The 22,028-nt window shown below is 37.9% G+C and overlaps 1 protein-coding gene across 1 annotated transcript in view; it reads right to left on the reverse strand.

The window, feature by feature from the left end:
• The window catches only part of TTN (titin), a 280,445-nt gene that overhangs the window by 195,831 nt on the left and 62,586 nt on the right, over positions 1-22,028 (reverse strand). The window contains exons 46-74 of the mRNA XM_054479293.2: positions 16,437-19,217; positions 15,376-15,654; positions 12,844-13,407; positions 12,041-12,322; positions 11,662-11,940; positions 10,949-11,227; positions 10,574-10,852; positions 10,169-10,456; positions 9,775-10,053; positions 9,401-9,682; positions 9,028-9,306; positions 8,640-8,918; positions 8,260-8,538; positions 7,852-8,139; positions 7,440-7,718; positions 7,013-7,294; positions 6,637-6,915; positions 6,240-6,518; positions 5,849-6,127; positions 5,459-5,746; positions 4,934-5,212; positions 4,439-4,720; positions 3,118-3,396; positions 2,727-3,008; positions 1,619-1,897; positions 1,215-1,502; positions 777-1,055; positions 405-683; positions 18-296 (exon numbers count right to left, since the gene is read on the reverse strand). Coding sequence (XP_054335268.1) covers positions 18-296; positions 405-683; positions 777-1,055; positions 1,215-1,502; positions 1,619-1,897; positions 2,727-3,008; positions 3,118-3,396; positions 4,439-4,720; positions 4,934-5,212; positions 5,459-5,746; positions 5,849-6,127; positions 6,240-6,518; positions 6,637-6,915; positions 7,013-7,294; positions 7,440-7,718; positions 7,852-8,139; positions 8,260-8,538; positions 8,640-8,918; positions 9,028-9,306; positions 9,401-9,682; positions 9,775-10,053; positions 10,169-10,456; positions 10,574-10,852; positions 10,949-11,227; positions 11,662-11,940; positions 12,041-12,322; positions 12,844-13,407; positions 15,376-15,654; positions 16,437-19,217 — 10,929 coding nt within the window. The remainder of the gene's footprint in view (positions 1-17; positions 297-404; positions 684-776; positions 1,056-1,214; positions 1,503-1,618; positions 1,898-2,726; positions 3,009-3,117; positions 3,397-4,438; positions 4,721-4,933; positions 5,213-5,458; positions 5,747-5,848; positions 6,128-6,239; positions 6,519-6,636; positions 6,916-7,012; positions 7,295-7,439; positions 7,719-7,851; positions 8,140-8,259; positions 8,539-8,639; positions 8,919-9,027; positions 9,307-9,400; positions 9,683-9,774; positions 10,054-10,168; positions 10,457-10,573; positions 10,853-10,948; positions 11,228-11,661; positions 11,941-12,040; positions 12,323-12,843; positions 13,408-15,375; positions 15,655-16,436; positions 19,218-22,028) is intronic.

Consider the following 22,028-nt stretch of genomic DNA (forward strand, 5'->3'; position numbering starts at 1 on the left):
TTGTAAAATATCATCACCTTGAATTCTGAACACAGTCTTAGAAGAAGCAGTTCCTATACTATTTTCTGCTTTGCATGTGTACTCTCCGCTGTCGTTGATGTTCACTTTATTAAAAACAAGTGTGGCCACATTGTTTGTAAAGTAGGTCCTGTATTCAGGAGTTGGCCGTAATTTGGTATCTCCTTTGTACCAAGACACTGTAATTTCTGGTGTCCCAGCAACTTGGCATTGTAAAGAAACCGAATCTCCAACTGATGCCTCCAGAGGTTCCAGTTCCGTAACAAAATAAGGCGGTTCTAAGGAAGAAAGTCTCACAGTCAGCAACTGGAATTAATGAATATCAAAGAAACTATGCTACATGTTAGAAGAATGCAAATGATTTAAGAGACAATAAGACAACGCACCTAATGTAGATACCAGAGCTCCACAAACATCCCTTCCTGCCTCATTTTCAATCTCGCAGGAATACTGTCCTGCATCTCTTTTTGTGCTATTCAGAATTTCCAGGATACAAGTTTTCTCTGTTGTGACTATGTTACATTTTTCAGAGGTAGTTATGTTAAAACCATCCTTTTTCCAAGTGACAGAAATTGGAAGTGTTCCAGTGTAGGTGCTCTCCAGAATTATGGACTTCCCTGGTTCTACAGAATGATCACTTAATCTCTTCACAAATGCAGCTGGTTCTAGTAAGTGACAAGGCACAGCAGTTAAACACAATAAAAACACAAGGATGTCGGTATACAGAAAATAGAAAAAGCGAATCCACTTGAGCAAACCTTTTACAAAGAGACGGGTAGTGCAAGATGCTTGGCCAGCGTCGTTAGAAACCACACAGGTGTATTCCCCACTCTGAGATATGTCAATATTAAATAATTCCAGTTCTGCCACAGTGTCTTCAAAATAGATGTTGCACCGGTCTCCTTTCACTAGTTCTCTGGCACCTCTGAACCAGTTGACTTTGAATGGAGGGGTTCCTCTAATAACACTTGTGAAGGTTACGTTTTTGCCTGGTAGCACTTCCAAAGGTTCAGGTTCTTTCACAAAAGAGGGTGGTTCTATATAGACATGGAGAACAATTAAAAGATCCTGTAAACTTCAAATAGAGTTGCAATTTTGAATAAAACATTAGAGCACTTTCGAATGTTTGTCAACATAGGTGTGCACCTGAAGAGGAATTTGTAAGAAATTCCTTACAAGTTTGACTGTCTACTGACCTTGCACAGTTAGCACTGCACGACATTCATCAGACCCAGCGACGTTAGCAGCCACGCATGTGTAATTGCCCATATCTGATGAATCCAGAGAATTCAACTGCAATGTGCAGACATTATCTGAAAATGTGGTTTGGTACTTTGCTCCACTGACAATCTTAGTTTTCTCATGAAACCAGGCAACTGAAATAGGTGATGATCCAGCTACTTTGCATTCCAAGATGCAAGAGGCACCTAACACCCCACCAGTATTTTTCAGTCTTCGTGTGAAAGAGGGAGGAACTGCTCGGTCTGTGTGAGGAAAGGTAAGAGACTCATCATGATTTGAAAGAATAGAAGAGACTTGAAAGAAAGAAACTTGTAAAAGGAATTTGCATAAGCAACCAGAAGAAAACAGCAGAACTAACCTGAAACATCAACCACAGCTGTGCAGCTGCTTTTCCCAACATTATTTTGAACCTGGAAAGTGTATGTGCCTGCATCTTGCCTTTCAACTGAGAGAATCCTTAAGGAAGAGATTTTGTTGTAGAAGCTAAATTTGTGTTTTTGGCTGCTGGTCAACAGCTTTCCATCCTTGTACCATTCAACAGAGAGTTCCGGAGTGCCAGCCACCTTACACTCCAGAGTGCACGTTTCTCCTACAGTCACTGTCATCGGTCCTGCCTTCTCAACAATGACTGCGGGCTCTGAAATAAAACATGATATCCATCTGTCAAAGTCTGGGATCTTTACTCTGTCTCTACTATCACATTCACTAAGATTGTTTCTCCCAGTGAGATGGTTATGTTAGGGTGCTCTCTCTCTCGACTTTAAAGTGTGATTCCATAATTACAGGGAGTCATAGAATTATAGCTATTTTTTATTTTAATATTTTTTCTTTTCAGTTTTTTCCTTATTTTTTGTTTTTCCTACCCCTCTTGCTGTCGTCTTGTATAGCAATTATTCTTAAGAAATATATGTTCATGCATGACTCAACTTCAAAACAATTTAAACAATGTGCATTAGATAGTATATATTGATTTCCACTTGACCCTCTGTAGATCAAAGGCTACAGGTTATTGTGAATTACTTGGTATTTTTGCTCTACCTTAAGGTGCTAAAGACAATTCTTTGAAAGTTGTTATTCAAACAATTGTTTAATTGTCATTAATTTTATGTGGAAGCTTTGCTATCAAATGCCAACCTTTGGGGTTCTTGTTAGTTTTAACAATTACTCTTGTAGCACATGCTGGGCTCTGTATTCTTTCATGCTTAATCAAAGAGAGTCATGATTGTATCTACTAATTGATTAAGACAGGTAGTTATTAAACAATAAAACAGATGTCTAATTTTTGTTAGAATCACAGAAACAGAAAAGAGTGTTTGAAAGATCAACTATGTCTTTCCTCTAGACCTTTCAAATAGATGAGGATAAATATAGTTCTAGAAGAAACTCAGAAAAAGAATCTGCCAGTAACTCTTAGTAATTCATTCCAGCATTTGGCACCAGTTTCTATCGTGGGCTATTGTACCAACCTAAGACCGTCAGTGTGGCCATGTTCTCCCTCATTCCACCATCATTCTTGATTTGGCAGATATACTTTCCAGCATTAGCTGGCTCTGCTTTTGCAAACTGTAGAGTTGCAACATTTTCCACAAATGTAATCCTGATGTTTTCACTTTCTCTAATCACTTCTTCCTTCTCTTTAAGCCACTGGACAAAAATAGGCTGGGCGCCTTCTATGGATGCTTGTAATTCAGCAGGCTCTCCGGCTACAACGGTGAGGCTGTTCAGTTTGGAGACAAATCTTGGTGGTTCTGAACAGGAAAAGATGGATGGAAATTTTTGAAAAGATTGTCCAGATCATGCGAGAGTGAAAAAAATAGGATTTTGCACATTTCTGCCATGTGGATGAACTATATTTACCTTTCAATTTTACAGTACAAACACAAGTATCACTTCCCACTTCATTCTGTGCTTTGCAGTGGTATTCACCGATGTCTGAAGTGTCCACATTGAGAATGTGAATACTTGTGTGGAAGTTTTTGGATGCAATCTTGTATTTCTTGCTGCTTCTGAGTTGCCGCTTGTCTTTGTACCATACCACCTCAAACGGTGGTGTTCCCGAAAGTTCACATTCAAGACTGACTTCAGCATTTTTAAGGGTTTCTACTACAGGAGGGAAGCTGCTAAAAACAGGTGGCTCTGTAAAAAACAAGAATTTCTCATGAATTGGGCTACTGAATTTCACAGAATGCAAGTGTTTTACTTGTCTTTAAATTGGAAGAAAGGTTTAAGATATTCTAATGGGTAAGTAGAGTCCAGCACTAACATTCTCATGGGATAACAGCCTCAGAAGCCATTCGCCTTCACAAGATAACCAGCTAGATGGGCAGAGAACCTAGATAGATCCTAGATGTCATTACTGAACAGTTCAACATTCTGTCTACTCCACCTTACTGATGTATCTTAGGCTACAAAGATTGATACAAAAATTGTAAACAAGCAAGTATAGCAATAAATAATGATTCGCATGAAGTATGGAATTCTAATTTCAAGGATTTTTTTTTGTATATGTTCTATAACAGACACTGGGAAGTCATCACAACATCTGTGATCTAAGTCTTCCATTTCAGCAAATTATTACTGCAATAATTGTCTTAAAACAAGACAAACTTGGCCTTTGTGACAAAAAAAAAAAGCACTTGAAAATTGCAGCAAAAAAATACAGATACTATTTGTACCAAGGTATAGTCACATAATTTTTAAAGGATAGGAAGTGATCCTTGAGAGAGAAGGAAAAAATATGATTGCCGTGTTTTAAACATAAGTTTAAAACCTGTATTGCTTTCACTTTGCATAGATATAGTAAAAGTGCTTGTTGTTAATGATATAGATTATAGTGAGAATGATATATCTGTAAGTTGATTGAAGGCAAAAGACTAATTTTAAAATGCCTACTTCATTTTTTTGTGCAGTTTTGAAACATCACGTTTGATGTTTGGCAAATGTGTTGAGGTAATCAGAATTATGACACTGGAATATCAAAAATATTTCATAATGACTAGTTACATGTAAGCAAAATTCAAGAAGGAAAAATATCTAAAAAGGGAAATAATACTAGCTCAGAAAAATATTCTATGATCTCAAATGGAAACTAAAATGATAGTAAATGAATAAAGAGCTATAATACCCAGGGGGGAAGATGGTTTTCATTTAATGAGAAACACAAGAACAAGATGTCTACCTTTTACTATAACCTTGGTACTGCAGCTTGTGCTGCCAGCGGGATTCTGAGCCTCACAAATGAAATCTCCACTGTCCTCAGTACTGAGATTGTTCATCTGTATGACGGCCACTGAGTCAATGAAAGTCATTCTGTACTTATCACTGGCTGGAAGTTCATGTTCATTTCGGAACCACACAACTCTGATTTCTGGGGATCCAGCTATCTTGCATTCAAGTCGTGAAGAGTCACCTGCTTTCACAATTTTGGATGCTTCTAATTTCTTTACAAACTTTGGTGGTTCTAAAGAGTCAGGAAAGAGGAGAGTATGAGGGAACAGAAATAAATAACAATAGTTAAATTAGATAGTATATAGGGAAGAGAAAAACATGAGCAAATACTGTTTACTATGTTAGAAAGAATACTACTTTCTTGATTGTTTAGAGACATTGTAACTGAATACAGAGAACCAAAGACACAGTCAGACAGAAACATAAAGGAATCAAATTTGCACACCTGTCACAAGCAACATCGTAGTACAAGAGTCGCTACCAACATCATTGGTAACATGGCAAGTATACTGTCCAGTCTTAGAAGCATCCACTGAGTAGAGATTTAAGAAGCTAGTCGACCCTTCCAAGCCAATGAAACATTTAGGACCTGAGACAAGTTCCACATCATCCTTAAACCATTTTATTTTAAATGGTGGTGTTCCTTTCAGTATTGCCTTAAATTCCACTGTAGAATCAGGTATGGCTTGTTGTCGCCCAGGTTTCACTAGGAAGCTTGGTGGTTCTATAGATTTTAAGAGAGATATATTTAATTAAATTGCTTGCAGTTGAATTATTGTGACAGTTTTATGGACATTTAAGAAAACACTCTTGAAAAGAGGCAATGGCTGAATATTTCTTGAACACAATGAATATGTGTCTAAAGAACCAGAATCATAGAGATTTTAGCTCTAAAGGATACAAAGGTAAGAGTGATACATTTAAGAAGCACTCACAAGGAAGAATCAAGAAGAGGTAAAGAAATTCTAACCTTTCACAGTTAAGATGCCACTGCATGCATCATCTCCTGCTACATTTGACACTTTGCATGTGTAATTTGCAGTATCTTCTAATTCCAGATTATTAACTTCCAGAGACACAGATCTCTCATGGCACACAAGTCTGTATTTTGCACTTGTCGATATTTCTTTTCCATCCTTAAACCACTGAGCACTAATGGGAAGTGAACCAGACACCTTGCACTCCATATGAATAGAAGAGCCCAGAACTTTATCCATTTTGGTTAATTTTTTGGTGAATGATGGAGGAATATTTTGATCTGTCCAATGCAAACAGCAAAACACATCCATTAATCTCTTGCTATTTGTTTACAAAGGACATACTATAAATAAGGGAAGCTGACTGGGGTGAAGATACAAACCTAGCACTCTTAGGTAGGCATCACAGCTACTGCTTCCGAAGTCATTTTCCACCTTGAAAGTGTACTGACCGCTGTCCTGCTTCATTACTGACTGAATTCTAAAACTGGCCACGTTATTTTCAAAACTCATTGAAAAGTATCTACTGGGAACTATTTGTTTCCCATCTTTAAGCCATTTCACTTTGAGTTCTGGTGTTCCGGCCACAACACATTCCAAGGTCATGGGATCTTTCTCCGTAACATCAACTGATTTAGCTTTCTCTATGATTTGAGCTGGTTCTGTAGTAAAAATGAAAATGTGGATGAGTTACATTGGTAACTCCACTAGAAATAATGTCTGCTCATGAAACTGTCTCTATAGACTATCTTTGAAAGAGAATAGCTTACAAACCTTGTACTAAAAGGAAAGCATAACACCTCTCAACTCCTGACTCATTCTTGGCTTGACACGTATATCTCCCACTGTGTCCATTATCCACACTTCTGATTTGAAGTGTGGCCACACTGTCCACAAATGAAATATAGACATTATCATCTTCATCAAGAATCTGATCATCCTTTAGCCAGGTTATAGAAATAGGAGGAGAACCTGCCACGGTACTCTGAAAGGTGGCAGAACTTTTCAAAACAGTAGTCATATTTTCTATCTTCTTAATGAATGATGGTGGTTCTGTGATTAAATAAGAGAGTGTGAAAAGAAGAAACGTATTGTAACTCCTATCCATAATGATAAGATTTAAAAGCGTTACAGAATTTTTATTTGGTAGGCTGCTTCTTGTATAACTGACCTTTCAGGGCAACTCTAGTACTGCATGAGCAGCTGCCGCCTTCATTGGATACAATGCACTGGTATTCCCCAGTGTCTGAAGGGTCACACTTTGTTATATGGAGGTTAAACACAGACACTCTGTCGGTCAATGTGTATTTTTTGCTGCTTCGAATTTCCCTGTTATTCTTCAGCCAAGTGACTTCAAACGGAGGTGTTCCCGTAACTTCACACTCCAGCTCCACGTCACTATCTTTTACTACCTCCACAGGCTTCAGCTCTCTGATAAAGGTGGGGGGTTCTAAAGATTCAAAAGGAAGACAGTAGCTTACTCAAGGGAAGACCCCAAACTTATCAGGCAGCACAGCCAAAATGGAGAATAGATTCCATTCACGAACCTTTCACTTTGAGTTCAATGCTGCAGCTCGCCGTGCCTGCGTCATTTCGAGCTTCACAGACATAAGTCCCACTATTTTCTACCCTGGCACCAGAAATCTGGAAAGTGGCTAAACCATCAATGAAGGAAATGCCGTGTTTCTGAATGGCTGTTATTTCATTCCCGTCTAGATACCAAGACACTCGGATTTCAGGAGTGCCTGTTATTTGGCATTCAAATGTTGTTGACTGTCCATTCCTCAGCACTAAGACTGGACTGGGCTTCTTAATGAATTGAGGAGGTTCTAAAGATGGAAAAAGAATTGTGATGTTGAATATTTTTAAAAACAGGTCACTGGGCAAAACTGCTTTCTTAAGCATTCCCCCACCCCCACCCCCAGGCAAGAAAACCTAGACAAGCAAGAAAGTGAGGAGATGTAGAGACCAGACCTTTTACAAAGAGAGTGGCTTTACTGGTTGCTGTGCCAACATCATTGCTTAGTTGGCAAATGTAGGTTCCAGAATCGGTAGCTTTGGCTGCAAAGAGCTCTAGAATGGTAGAGGTGTCATCCTTCCAAACTGAGCGGGCTGCTCCTGAGTGTAACTCTTTGTTATCTTTAAACCACTTTATTGTCATGGGTGCAGTGCCACCCACAAGAGCCTTTAACTGTACCCTTGTGTTGGGATTGACATCTTGTGACTGTGGCTTTTCCACAAAGTAAGGGGGTTCTGAGGTGAAAGAAAAAAGAAGCAAAAGAAAAGAGGAAGTTTTATTTTATAACTTAGCAATAATGGTAAAAATTGAGAAATGAAACAAAAATATTTTGTAAATTCTTGATAAGTGGAAATAAAATTTGCCAACCTTTGACTGTCAGATGCCCACTGCACTGGTTGTGCCCTGCCTTATTTGTGGCAGAACAAGTGTATGTCCCACTGTCTGTACCTTCCAGCTGGCTGATTTCCAAGAAGGCAGTATTGTCATGAAAAGAGAATTTGTACTTTTCACTAGCTGATATTTCTTGGTCATCTTTGAACCACTGGATGCTTATGGGATGTGACCCAGCCACTATACATTCTAAGTCAATGAAAGAACCTTTAATGCTGTCCATTTTCTTCAGCTTTTTGGTGAATGAAGGAGGTATGATAAGATCTATTTAATGAAAAAGCAAACAACAACAAAAAAAGGTCAATCTACTAATTTTTTTTTTAATTTTAAGGGAAGAAGGAGCATGGAAAGGCCCAATCCTCTCTATAGAAGAACAATACCAACCTAATACATTAATTCTAGCCTTGCAGCTGCTCCTCCCAACATCATTTTGGACCTCGAAAGTATATTCTCCACTATCTTTCTTTTCTGTAGAAATAATCTTCAGTATTGAGACTGTATCAGTGACACTGATTTTATATTTTGAGCCCAGGGTCAGTTCTTGGCCATCTTTAAACCATTTGGCTGTAATCTCCTTAGTCCCTGAAAATTTAACCTGCAAAGTGGCTGGGTCTCCTTGGGTGACATCTATAGACACAGCTTCCTCGGTGATTGTTGCAGGTTCTGTAGAAAACAAAAGGATAGATGTGGGTTGTGCATTACCCTGCTGAAAGGCTTACATCTGCATTTCTTCCTCAAACCCAAGGCAAACTTTCTGAACCAACCTTTTACTGAGAATAATGCAGAACATCTTTGTATTCCTGCATCATTTTTGGCCTGACAGACATATTTCCCATCATGCTTGACTTCAATGCCACTGAGGTACAAACTGGCCACATTGTTCTCAAAGGTCATTCTTATATTATCGTCTTCAGTGATTTCATCGTTGTCTTTTAGCCAAGTCACCGTAATTGGCAAGGAGCCCTTCAGAGTGGCCTGGAAGGCAGCTGTGCCTCCTCGGAGGGAGCTGGTACTCTCGATCTTCTTTATGAAGGATGGGGGTTCTAACAGAAGAATGAATTCTCAATCAATATTATCCCTATAGCAAAAGTGGCTAAAAAAAAAGAATTGGCTCTTCAGAAAAGCCAGTCCATCACTGGAACCAACACTAACCTCTTAAAGTCACCCTGGCACTGCAGATGCTGCTGCCCACCTCATTGGTCACCCGACACTGGTATTCGCCAGCATCTGCAGCTACAAACTTGAGAATCTGCAGGCTAACCAGATGATTCTGAATGAAGGTCTTATACTTTCTACCACTTCGTAGGATTGTGTTGTCTTTGAACCAAGTGATCTCAAAGGGAGGAGTGCCTGCCACCTCAGCCAGCAACATGACATCGTACTCCTTTAAGACTTCAATTGGCTTAAATTCCTTGGTAAAATAAGGTGACTCTACAGTAAAAAAGGAATGATTTGCATTAAGGGAGGAGGGGTCTGTGCCATGGGCCATAACTTTGGCAACACAAGAGGCAAAGTGAACACAAACCTTTGACTATTACAATGCTACTGCAGTGGTCACTGCCAGCCTCATTTTGGGCCTCACACATATATTCACCACTGTCTTCGATGCCAACATCTGTCAGTCTTAGAACTGCAGTAGACTCCACAAAAGACATTCTGTGTTTGCTGCTCTCCTTAATTTCTCTATCATTTGCAAACCATGTTATTTTAATTGGAGGGGTACCAGTTACTTTGCAGGCTAGCTGGGTGGCATCTCCCTTCTTTAACAGCTGTGATGGCTCTAACTTTTCAACAAATGTGGCAGGTTCTGTGGAAGGAAGGAAGTTATTAAGAAATGTGAGAAAGAGGAAAGAATTTATAACAAGGTTAACACAAAGATGTCAAGAAAACAATGCAAACCTTTTACAAACAAGTTTGCACTGCATTCCACCCCTCCAGCGACATTGCTGACTTTACATGTGTATGTGCCCGAATCAGAGGTTTTTACTAAATAGAGTTCCAGGGAACTCTCTAAAGCTTCTTTGGTAATATAGCAGCTTCCACCAGAAACCAGCTCTTTGTTGCCCTTAAACCATCTGATTGTGAGAGGAGTAGATCCTTGGAAAGTGCTCTTCAGGCAGACTGCTGAGCCAGGCAGAACATCCTTTGAGCCGGGTTTAGTTACAAAACTGGGTGGTTCTGAAGAAGGGGTATAAGAAAGAATTTCAAAGAGTTAAGAGGTCTGATCTAAGGGAAGATGACTCAATTTGAACATAATCTTTAATAAGGATAAAATGCAAAGTCTCCAGCCAACCTTGCACAATCAGGGCTCCACTGCTGTCTTTGCTTCCCACGGAATTTGTGGCTCGACAAGTGAAATTCCCTGCATCATTCATGTCTACTCTGATGATCTCCAAAGAGGCTGTGCCTTCCACAAATGCTATCCTGTATCTGTCAGAAGCAGATATTTCTTTGCCATCCTTAAACCAGGACACCCTCATGGGGAGGGAGCCTGCAATTTTGCAGTCCAGTCTGCAGGTACCATTAACAACACTATCCATGTTGCGCAAGGGTTTGGTAAAAAATGGAGCAATGTCTCGATCTGTGTGTGGCACAAGAAGGGAGAAAAGGTCAATATAGAAAAGTGCTCAGTGATTGACTTTAGGCCATTTGTTGGGTTTCAAATGCATACGTAGCATCATTTTCTAAAAATACTAACCTAATACAGTGAATGTAGTCTCACAGGAGCTGCTGCCCACTTCATTGGAAATCTCAAATGTGTATTGGCCACTGTCGTGCAGCTCAGCTGAATAAAATTTGAGCTGGGCAACATTGTTTTTAAAACTTATTCGGTATTTTTTACTGGCGACCAAGGGTCTCCCATCTTTGTACCATTTGGGCTTCAGTTCTGGCGTGCCTGCCACTGTGTACTCCAGTGTGGCGGGATCTCCTGCTGTCACCTGGATCAGTTCTGCTCGCTCAATGATTTTGGCAGGTTCTACAATGGTATGAAATAGTTAGGACCCTAAATGCTTATTAGGGTTTCACTTTAATTCTAAATAGCAATTTCAGGTTTAAATGTTCCTACACAAACCTTTAACTATTAATTCCCCAATAGATGTTTGGCTTCCAGCTTCATTTTCAGCCAGGCACGTGTATTTGCCTCCAAAACTAATCTGAACATCAGGGAGTATCAAGACTGCAACACCATTGGAAAAGCTCATTTTGATTTTTCCGTCTTCTCTGATGACCTCTTGTCCTTTCATCCATGTGACAGAAATGGGCTCTGACCCTCTCACAGCAGCTTGCAGGGTAACGGTTTGTCCTGCTAGTGCAATAAAATCATCTACTTTCTTTACAAAGGTTGGAGGTTCTAGTTAAGGAAAGAGAGCATATAAAACATATCAATTCCCAAACACTTTCAACACCATCTATATTTAAGAGTTTTATTAAGATTTTATTTATCTTGTCCCAATACTACTATTTCATAGTGTTAATTAGAAGAAGAAATAAAAGTTAAGAATAATTATAATTCCATCCAAGAGACAGAGGCATATATGATACATGTTTGTCAGCTGACAAAATGGCTTATTATTCCCTTTTGTTATCAGACAATAGATATTTACACTAGTCTCAGCAAAAAGATCAGGTGAAAGTTACTGACTTTGTTCCCAAGGTCCCAGGTCAAACCAAGACAAAACAAATTTAAAGGATAGGACAGGAGAAGAAAGTACCAGTTTTTCTTCCATGGGGTAAGAAAGCTATTTTGACAATTATTAAAGAGACATTAGTTTTTCAAGCACTAACCTTTGAGTAAGTGTGTTGCCATGCAGCCACACTTGCCGACTTCATTAGCAACAACACATTCGTATTCACCAACATCTGCACTATTAAACGAAAAGATCTCCAGACACACAAGAGACTTCTGAGAAAACAATCTGTATTTTTTACTACTTCGAATTTGTTTCTTGTCTTTGAACCAGCTAATTTCAAATGGTCCAGTGCCTGAGATTTCACACTGAAGTAGAGCATTTGTTCCTCTCACTATGTCTGCAGGCTCAAGAGTTTTGATGAAAGAAGGAGGTTCTACAAAAGCATGAAAGCATTGTGTAAGTAATGGGTAATAAGTAATTAAAAGGGAAATCTTTTCTCAGAAAAATACTGGATGGAAACTCAGTGAACAAACCTTTGATAACTATTTCAGTACTGCAGCTATCACTGCCGACGTCATTCACTGCTTCACATGAGTAACTCCCACTGTCTTCAACTTTTACATCCGTAATATCAAGTATAGCCTCAGAATTGACAAAATACATTCGGACTGTGTTACTTTCACTGAGTTCTTTGTTATTTTTAAACCAAGTAACCTGGATCACAGGTGAGCCTTTCAGCTTGCAATGGAGGCGTGCTGATTCACCTGGGAGCATTAAATAAGAGGGATCCACCTTCTTCACAAAGGATGGTGGTTCTACATGAAGTTTACAAAAAAGAAAAAGGAGAAGATATCTGAAACATAAACTCCACAAAAGAAAAGTAGACATATACAACAAAGAGACCCAACACACATAAAATATCTCCACAAAATTTCTGTAAAAGCTGTGGTGCATTTAATAGGTTCCTATCATTCTAAGACACTTTCCCAGTCTCTTGATTTAAAATAAAACAACAATAAACAGCCTACCTACACAAAGAAGAATTTTATAAAAGAAGATAGTTAAGAATTGCCCAGACACTTGGAGTTTTTTCTTAGAAGAAATTTTAAGCAAGCTTTGTTAATAGCAGACAATTCAAAAGAACAAAAGTAAGTGAACTTTGAAGAGGATTAAAAAAATAAAATCAAACAATGCCAGGACTTTCCCAAACCATAATGTTTGCTGAATGACATTATTTTAATAACAAAGTGTACTGACTGAATTGTTTGCCAACAGTTTTTCTACCGAGGATTCCTTGCAGAGAAGGGACTAGAAAATACATTCACACGTTTCTTACCTCTGACAGTGACTGTGGCTGAACAGGAGCTGCTTCCAGCCTCATTTGAAGCTGTACAGACATAGGTTCCTGAATCTTTCAGTTTGGCCAAAGGAATCTCAAGTGTTGCTATTTTATCTTCAAAACAGATCTTATAATCTTTCCCTGGGGGGAGTTTTTGCCCATCTTTGCTCCACGTAACTGTGACTTTTCTGTCTTCATCTACTTGGCACTCAAGGTGGACCTTCTTATTGATAGCGGACTGCACAGGCTCTAATTCTTTAATGAAATGTGGCTTATCAATGATGATCAACTCTGCTTGGCAGATGTCTGCTCCAAACTTGTTAGAAGCCTTACAAGAATAAACTCCTCTATCTTGAATGGTAAGGTTTGAGAGTTCTAAAATGTGTTTGTTTTCTACGTCGGAAATCTTCCGGTTAGGTGAAGGTGAGAGTGCAGCACCATCTTTCTGCCAAATGGTTTCTATCACAGGAGTCCCTGTCACTGTGCAGATGAACTTGGCTGCCTTACCCACAAAAGTCGTAAGGGACTTAGGTCTGGAGAGAAAGGTTGGTGGATATGCCTCTGCAAAAGAAATTTTTCCAGCATTACATTTAGTCCCCACCAAAGCACTTGCTGTAATTATATATTCCAAGACAGAGAAAAGATGCGTTGTCTTTAGATAGACGTGAGCCGTAATTTAAAATGGAGTAATGTGTTAATAAGAACAAAAGATTGTCAAAGGAAAGGGATGAGAGTGTTCTTTATAAAGGAGCAAGACATCACTTTACTTGTCTCTATCAAAGAAAAGACAAGCGTTCCTTTATTAGGTAACATTGCTAAAGATTTGTCCATTTTAGTGGCTGATTGTTTAATTATTTGATGAGCTATTGAGCTGATACTTTAATTCTGCAAATTAGAAGATTATGTAAGGAAGATAAAGAAAATGTATTTGACTCTTCTGAAGAGTAGGGATATTAAGTGATAAGAAGATTGAAATAGTTTTGTAATGTCTTTCTAACCCTCATGTCAACTGCCTGGAAATTCTTACATGGCTTAACTATGAGTGCATCCTCTAGGCCAACTCAAACTTGTAAAAATATTTAATAGCAGCAACTTCCCCTTTCCATTCTGCATCTTGAAGCCAGACTTTCAGAACCTCTCTTTTTAATTTTTTTAAGTCATCCTCCTTATCCTTTCCTCTTATTATCTGAAGCTTCAATATTAGTTACATTCCTAAATTGACCTAATTTGAGTAAAGAAACTTCCAAACGCATCAGTATGAATAATATCATGTACTTGGTTTTATGGAGACATTTTGACCAGAGTGAAAAGCACTGGCTGGGTCATCATGGGCCTGGGTTTTTCTTAGGATCATGTAAAAGGATTGTAGAGAAGAGGAAGCTATAGGGAACCTCATCGTTTTCACATTCAAGAGATGTGCTGCATTTGCCCTTCCCCTTGATATTCTCATTGACAAAGAAGACCAAGGGACAGCCTTCCCTGACAGTCCAAGTATGGCTTGACTGCACCTCTACCCCTGTCCTCAAACCATAGTTCATACTCATACTTTCTCTTGGGAAGAGGGAAAGAAAGAAAAGAAAGACAGAAAGATAGAGAGGAGGGAAGGAAGGAAGGAAGGAGGAAAAGCTTGCTACTAATATTTTGGTTAATGAAGGCATTCAAGTATTTGATGAGTGTTAACTATTTGAAAGTCACCCTACGTATCAATTAGAAAATTGGGAATAGGATATTTGTGTAGTTGTCTTATTTTATTTCTTTTTTTTTTTTTAGATGGAGTCTCGCTATGTTGCCCAGGCTGGAGAGCAGTGGTGCGATCCTGGCTTACTGCAACCTCTGCCTCCTGGCTTCAAGCAATTCCCCTGCCTCAGCCTCCCAAGTAGCTGGGACTACAGGTGCGTGACACCACGCCTGGGTAATTTTTTATATTTTTAGTAGAGATGGGGTTTCACGGTGTTAGCCAGGATGGTCTCGATCTCCTGACCTTGTGATCCGCCTGCCTTGGCCTCCCAAAGTGCTAGGATTACAAACGTGAGCCACCGTGCCCAGCTGTCTTTTTAAATTAGTAAAAATGCCTAGAGAGAATCCTAGTTTTCAGTCCTATACTAGCTCCCTGTCTTACATTAGGATTTAATTTTAGACTTAGACACTGACTTTTTAAAGTTTGTAATTCTATTCTTAATTGCTTATTTGATTTAAAATTTTTAAATACATTGAGACATTATTTTTTTTTTTAGTAGCACCAAACTGTCCTGATATGTTTTATATGAAGGGCCAAGCTGAGCTCATTTGATTACTTAACTTTGTTCTCAAATAATAAATTATTTTTTCTTTGGTCAGTAGTAGAAATGTGGCTGTAAATAATGATTTCTTATCCCATATAGGCTCTGCAGTACCTACCAGCCATGTTACCGTCTTAGTTGTTGGTCTCTCCAGTTGGTAATACAAGCATTTCCCACACATGTACAGAAAGCAAAAAGGACAACAATATGAAATGAAGTGACAACATCTGTGCCAATGTATGGCATTTACCTGTCACAGTTAGTGTGGCTGTACAGCTGACACTGCCATACTCATTGGAAGCTTTGCATGTATACTCGCCACAGTCAACCACCTGGGTTCTCAGGATTTCAAGGCTGGAGATATACTTTGAAGATCGAATAGAACACTTGTCACTCTCATAAATTTCTCGGCCAGCTTTAAACCACTGGAACCGGACGTTGGGAGCACTTTGGATCTCACAGGTGAATTTGGCTAGGTGGCCCAGTGCTACTTCCAGGGGTTCGATTCTCCTCTTGATCACTGGGGCAGCTGCAAAGGGAAGTAGAGTCCATTAACATGCCTCCTTATCAGGCATATGACATTTTTCTTTTTCTTCTAACTTTTGTTGCTGTTAATGGAGTAAAACAGTTGAAATTGGTGAGATGGATTACAGCAGTTTAAGGCAAGTGACTGGAAAATGAGAAAGATCATTGAAGGCAAAAGAAGACAATAAGCTTTAAAAAAAAAAAAACCATATTCAATCATTGCTTTGCAGTGAATTGTGAAAAAATGTGATGCTACTGGATTACATGCATAACAACATGATATATTCTTTAAATATACCATGCCAAATGGGAACACTGAAAATAATGTGAAGAAACATGATATACTAAATAAAGTGATGAAGTGAAACAACAGCAAAAAATAAACAGAAACAAGAAACAGACAACTAATCATGGTTATTTTGAATCTAAGGGTGAGACCGGTGATTTCAGAGTGGCTAGGTGTTCACTGATACTTTTTATTACATATTATGAAAGTTATCTTCATATGAAAATTAACTAAAAGCTTATCTATCGGTATTATGAAACATATGAAAATATGTTTTATTTTTAAAATAAGTAGTACCATGGATATGATAGCATAGCACCCAACAGGGCAGTAAGGGAAAAGGTGAGTTCATAACCATGATTATGTCTGTGATTTCATTCTTACTCTAAATAAATTACATTCTGGAAGTGGCAGATAAGTGAAAATTTAAGTGATGCAAGCTAAATCATTACAATCCAGTGAATGTTAGCACTTGATCTATTTTATCCTTAAAATCCAACCTCTTTTTACTACAGTGAGTTTGGCTGAAGTTGCTGTTTTTCCGCTGTCATTCAAGGCCTCACAGACATACTCTCCTTGATGGTCTTCGGTATTTACTTTGTTGATGACTAGCGTATATGTATTTTGATCTTGTAAACACTTGAACTTTTCATCTGAAGGCACCAGTTTATTCTCAAAATACCAATTCACCTCTTTAGCATTTGTTATGGATGTTGTGAGGTGTACAATATCACCTTCCTCAGAAACAGTGTCCACTAAAGGTGTATGTATCATGGGGCCATCCTCTTTGATGAAGCCACCCTCAGCTTCCTGTATCTTTACTGTAGCAACCTCCTCAGTACCACTTTCAGAGGAGGACTCCTCTTTTTCCTCTGATGATTTCAGACTCTCATCTTGTTTTTCGTCAGAGACAACAGCTGAAGCAATCCCTTTAGTGACAGGTGTGGCATCCAAATATTTAACCTGACTTTGCACATTAAAATAACTGACCTCTTCAGTTGAGATTAGATATTTAGATTCAACTTCTGGTTCAGTAATGGGTTCAACCTTCTGTGAACCTGAAAAAGAATCCATTTCTTCTTGCAAACTTGTTTTGGCTCCTTGCTGAATTCTAGGACCCTCAGCTGTGAGGATGTTTATTTCCTCATATATAATAGCACACAAAGCATCCCTAAGTTCCATTTTCAGGTTAGCCATTTGAGGATCAACATCTTCAATAATGATGGTTACTTCTTCTGTTACAGACTTTGCTGAAGTAACAAGGTACATGCACATGATGTGTCTGGGCTCTTGGGTGATGTTTACGGCCTTGACCTCCACCTTTTCAATGTTTCTTAGCCACTCAGAGAAAAGACCTGGCTGCTCACTGGCCACAGCTGCTTGCAAAGCCCTGCGGATTTGAATTTTCAGGTTTAATCGCTGCTCTTCTGGAATACCAGAAAGCAAGCTTTCCTTAGAAAGAATGTCCCTTCCCTGTACCTCCTGCACTTTCTTTATTGCCACGGGCTCTCTTTTAGACTCAATGATTTGGTCTGGGGGCATCACCACGTTGTCAGAATGCTCTTCTTTGAGCAGTATCTGCTTTTCTTCAAGTGCTAGTGGAAATCTTAAGGACTTGCCTTCCTCAATTCTGACCGCAGAATCTTGCCCTGCATTTTCCAGTGGATTTGCACTTTCTATCAAAATTTTACCTCCTTCTGTGCATGAGTGTTCTGAAGGGACTAGGGGCTCATAGTTTACCTGAGAGATCATGACATCAGGACTCTGGAGACTCTCCACGTGTCCCTCAGCTAAGCTCTGACTCAAGATGAGCGCACTTTGTGCCTCTTGCTTTTGAAGAGTCACTCTTTGCTCTTTGTTGGCATCAGATACTGTCTTTTCTTTTGGTGAAAGTACTTCCTCAGCCACAGAGGTTAGATAAGAATGCATTGGAGGTTCTATTGAAGACTGTGGATAATTCCCTTCAGGTTCGGCTAATAAAGTTTTCAGAGGCTCAACTGTTAATGAATTAATTTGTTCTATGGACATGGCCCTTGGGAAGATCTTCTCGGTATCTGATAGAACCGCCTGTGTCTCAGGGTCTTCAGGCATTAGAATACCTTCTTTGGAGAAGGTTTTCTGGGACTGTACAATATGCAGCTGTAGGTTGGGAGATGGTTCTTTGAGAGGCTGAAAGGGAATACTGCCATTGATGCAAAGAAATTCCCTGGTGCTTTCAGGAATGGGCTTGTCTTGCTCCAAAATGGATTGCAATTCCTGAGCTCCCAAAGGAAGCTGACTGCTCAATTCACTGGCTTTAGCAATATGCTCATAAGATAGTTGCTGGTTTTCTTCTGTAATTAAAGCAGCTTTCAAAATGGTGTCTTTTACAAATGTTGCAATTGCCTGCTCTGAGTCAAGTGCTTCAACTGCAGGACCCTTTAAGGGTGTCTGTGGAAAATCCTCAGGAGCCTCTGGTGTGGACTTTGCTTTGCCGGGGGTATCAGTCATGTCTGTGTCTTCCAGAAGCACAAGCAGCTCTGCTGCACAGGTGGACTCACCCAACATATTCTCTGCTTTACAGATATAGAGGCCACTGTCTTCCCTCCGAGGGTCATTGACAATGAAAGTTCCAGAGCCATCAGGGTTATGAATGATAGTGTAATAAACATTGGTGCAAAGCTGCTTGTTTTCTTTGAACCATGCAACAGTAGGGGCAGGCTCTCCAACCACTGTGTACTCAAAGATGGCAGGAAGCCCTTGAGCACAGTGAATTGGTTTTAACTCCTTAAGGAAGTGAGGAGGACAAGGACCTCCAAGCTTTTCCAGAGATTTCGCCACTGCTGATTCTGTTTCAGTGTCTTTGTGACCCTCTTCTTTGGAATTAATTTTTAGATAGGCACTACATATTGTCTTTCCATAGTCATTACTGGCCATACATGTATACTCTCCCTCATCCTCCAATTTGGTGAACAGAATGATCAGGCTATGATCATCACCGTCAAAAACAAATTTGTAGTCAGCAGAAGAGGTTAATAGCACTCCATTAAAGAACCACTGAATTTTAGGTTTGGGGATGCCAATGACAGTTACAGACAGTGTAGCCACATCCCCCATGCTTATATCAGCATTTGACACTTCTTTGATGAAAACTGGGACAGTGCCTTCCTTTTTGGAATCAAATTTAGTTGAGTAAACTGGAGGTTCAGACAAAAGTTCAAGTGTTTCATTTATTTTAGATAATTGAAGTTCAGCGCTATGAAGTCCCTCTTCCTCGGCAGACAGAAAAGAACTAGAAAACTCTGTATGGGGAAAAATGATTATTATTTTACTACAAAATTTTATTTAATATAAAAATGAAATCAAAGAATTAGACACCAGTTGATGGCCTTCTTCTGCTTTATTCCTGGAATGATTAGATTATTCCAAGATTAATGTGTCAAAAAGCACATTTCTAAATTTTTCTTAGCTTAACATATAAAATTATGCAAAATTATAGATACTGTACAAAAGCAATTTTTGATCCACTTCATCTGTGTTAGAGTTCATAAGTTTTAAAAATGCTCTCATGAGTTTTTCTTGAGATATAATTCCAATTTTAAAGTTTGAAAAACTGCTAATTAGTTATAATAATCCATCATTATTTAAATCAACTTCTAAAAAGATCCAGAATTGTTATTTATATTTAAGAGTTTTCTTGAGTTTAAGAATAATCTTCTTTGTTAAAGACTGATTATTTCCAAAATAAACCATTGATGTTCTAATTACTGCCTCTAAAGTCATTATTAAAAATAAGAGTCTACAGGAAATGTTTAAATTGGATTTGTAAGAGAACCACTGTTTTCAGTTTCTAGAAATGCAGGCCTTCTTTCACCTATGTAAATCACCATATTACTTGAACAAAGCCTTTGTAATAAGGCATTAGCCAAGAAAATAAGATAATCAAAAATAAGAGAAAACAACTCCAATATTAAAAGCTCATTGTATTTTATTGTATAAGAATACCTATACAGAGCCACTGAGCAAGAAACAAAGCAGTGCATAACACAGACTCTTTAAACAGTATCCTGGATGACAGGATGAAAGACATGTAATTTTAAACAAGGAATTCAATTTTTTATTAAACCTGTTAGGTATGTAGAACAGGCCTGTTATTAGTAGTTTTATTGCCTTAGCAAAAGGCAGTTTTATGATTTTATTTGGTGACTTCACTTGCATCACATGAAATAGACTTACACCTTAATTCCTTTCTGTTCTAGCGTATAAGCATTAGAACACAGGACTCAAGTGTCTGCTGGCTGTAAAAATACTGGAGAAACTCATCTATAGCATGCAGAATACATATTCAGGTATTTATTATTTTAAGTAAACCATAAAACCATTGATAATTTTACATATTAATGGTGATCACTTAACTTTGCATTTAATCTACAATACATAATTTGTGTTACCTTTCCCTTCACTTGAAATCACAAAATATCTGTAAAGGGAATGAATGTGAATACAGTTAAAATACCCTTACTCACTAGTATGCTGAACTATTTTCAAATATTTTCCCTTACTTCAAGCCATGGTATTATTAGCTATAAAAAGGATAGTAAATGAAATTCAAATGTGCTGAAACTTGAAAGACATAGTTTTAAAAATTACATGTTGTGGTAGCAGCTATTAATTGTCTAAACTCAACTATGTGCAATACAATAAATTCTTTATCCAGAATCAGAGAAATTAATATTTTGGGGTTTTATGTTATGTGCCATTGAGTCAGAAAATAAAAAATTCCATTTCATTATCTATGACAATTAAAGTAAGCCAAGGCTTACTTTTCTTTATTCAGTCACTGTTATTCTGCATATACTCAAGTTCACCGTACTTGAAACTAACAGAATTACAGAATTCTAATGAGCAAAATCAAACAAAGCCCTCTTTATTATATGAATAAGAGTGTTTTTCAGCTCTTCCTGAAATCCAGTAGGACATTAAAACATTTTTCTGTTTCTCTTTCTCTTTTTTTAAGAAACAAGGTTTGAACTGTTGCTGTGCTGTATGATGTTTGAGTAAAGCATGCTTGTCATGTTTGCCTCAATCTGAGTTTCTCGTTAATTTTAACATCCATTATGTGACTAAGTGCAGAATAAATCTCTAAGTTCCTAATCTATAGAATTAGTTTTATTTCAGGAATTTGTGATGTGATATATTATATTATGTCTATAATTATTATCACAGATATTGTGTGCTCACTGGTTGGAACAGGAATGATTGTTCTACAATAGTGTATCTATGCTGATGAGTTATGGTGGCTCAAACAGATAATTCAAAATTTTTTTTGTGAGGGAGGCAGGGGAAGCCTGACTGCTCTGCCTATTTTCTGTACATTGTCTCTATTGCTGCTTTAATTTGGATAGCTGTTAGAGAATTCCCATGTTGAGAATAAAGATTGATAGATGAAAGAAACATAATAAACATAATTGGATATGAATTCTTTTGAAAATTAAATTTAAATTAAGTGTTTACATTTCAAATTAAAATTAGCATTTTAAATATGATCATGGTACTTAAATATTGCTTAATGCAGGTGACAAATATAGCCATTAAGTAACAATAAGTAATTTAAGAGGTGGAGGGAGATAAAACTTATCTTTCATTGTAATATTCTTTCTCTTGTCCTTTGTTACAAAATTAAAGTTTATTCTAAATTGTATTAAGAATAATTACTATTAGGTTAACACAGAATTGTATTGTTGAATGATCACCTCTAAGGTCTTTTGGTCCTACCCTTCATTTTCAGAATTTTTTTATATTTGTCGAGTCTTATATGAGAAGACTTAGGTCCACATTAGTATATAGGCAAGATATTAAGGAGTATGTTAATTTACTGTTATTTTAATTTTAAAAGACAAAATTAAAGAGTTACTTTAGAAACATAAACATCATAATAAAAATTGAATGCTTATTAAGCTATATTAGTTTTAAAGATGAAATTCAGTGAAACTGATAGGAAAGCTTGTTATCTTGTTATTTATATATAATCTGAAATACAAATTGCCATATTGTCTCAATTCTAAAAATATCCCACCTTTTTTTTAATTTTAAAGATTCTGAAATCAGAATAC

Source organism: Pongo pygmaeus, chromosome 11 (assembly GCF_028885625.2).
Source record: "Pongo pygmaeus isolate AG05252 chromosome 11, NHGRI_mPonPyg2-v2.0_pri, whole genome shotgun sequence".
In the NCBI taxonomy this organism is placed as follows: domain Eukaryota; kingdom Metazoa; phylum Chordata; class Mammalia; order Primates; family Hominidae; genus Pongo; species Pongo pygmaeus.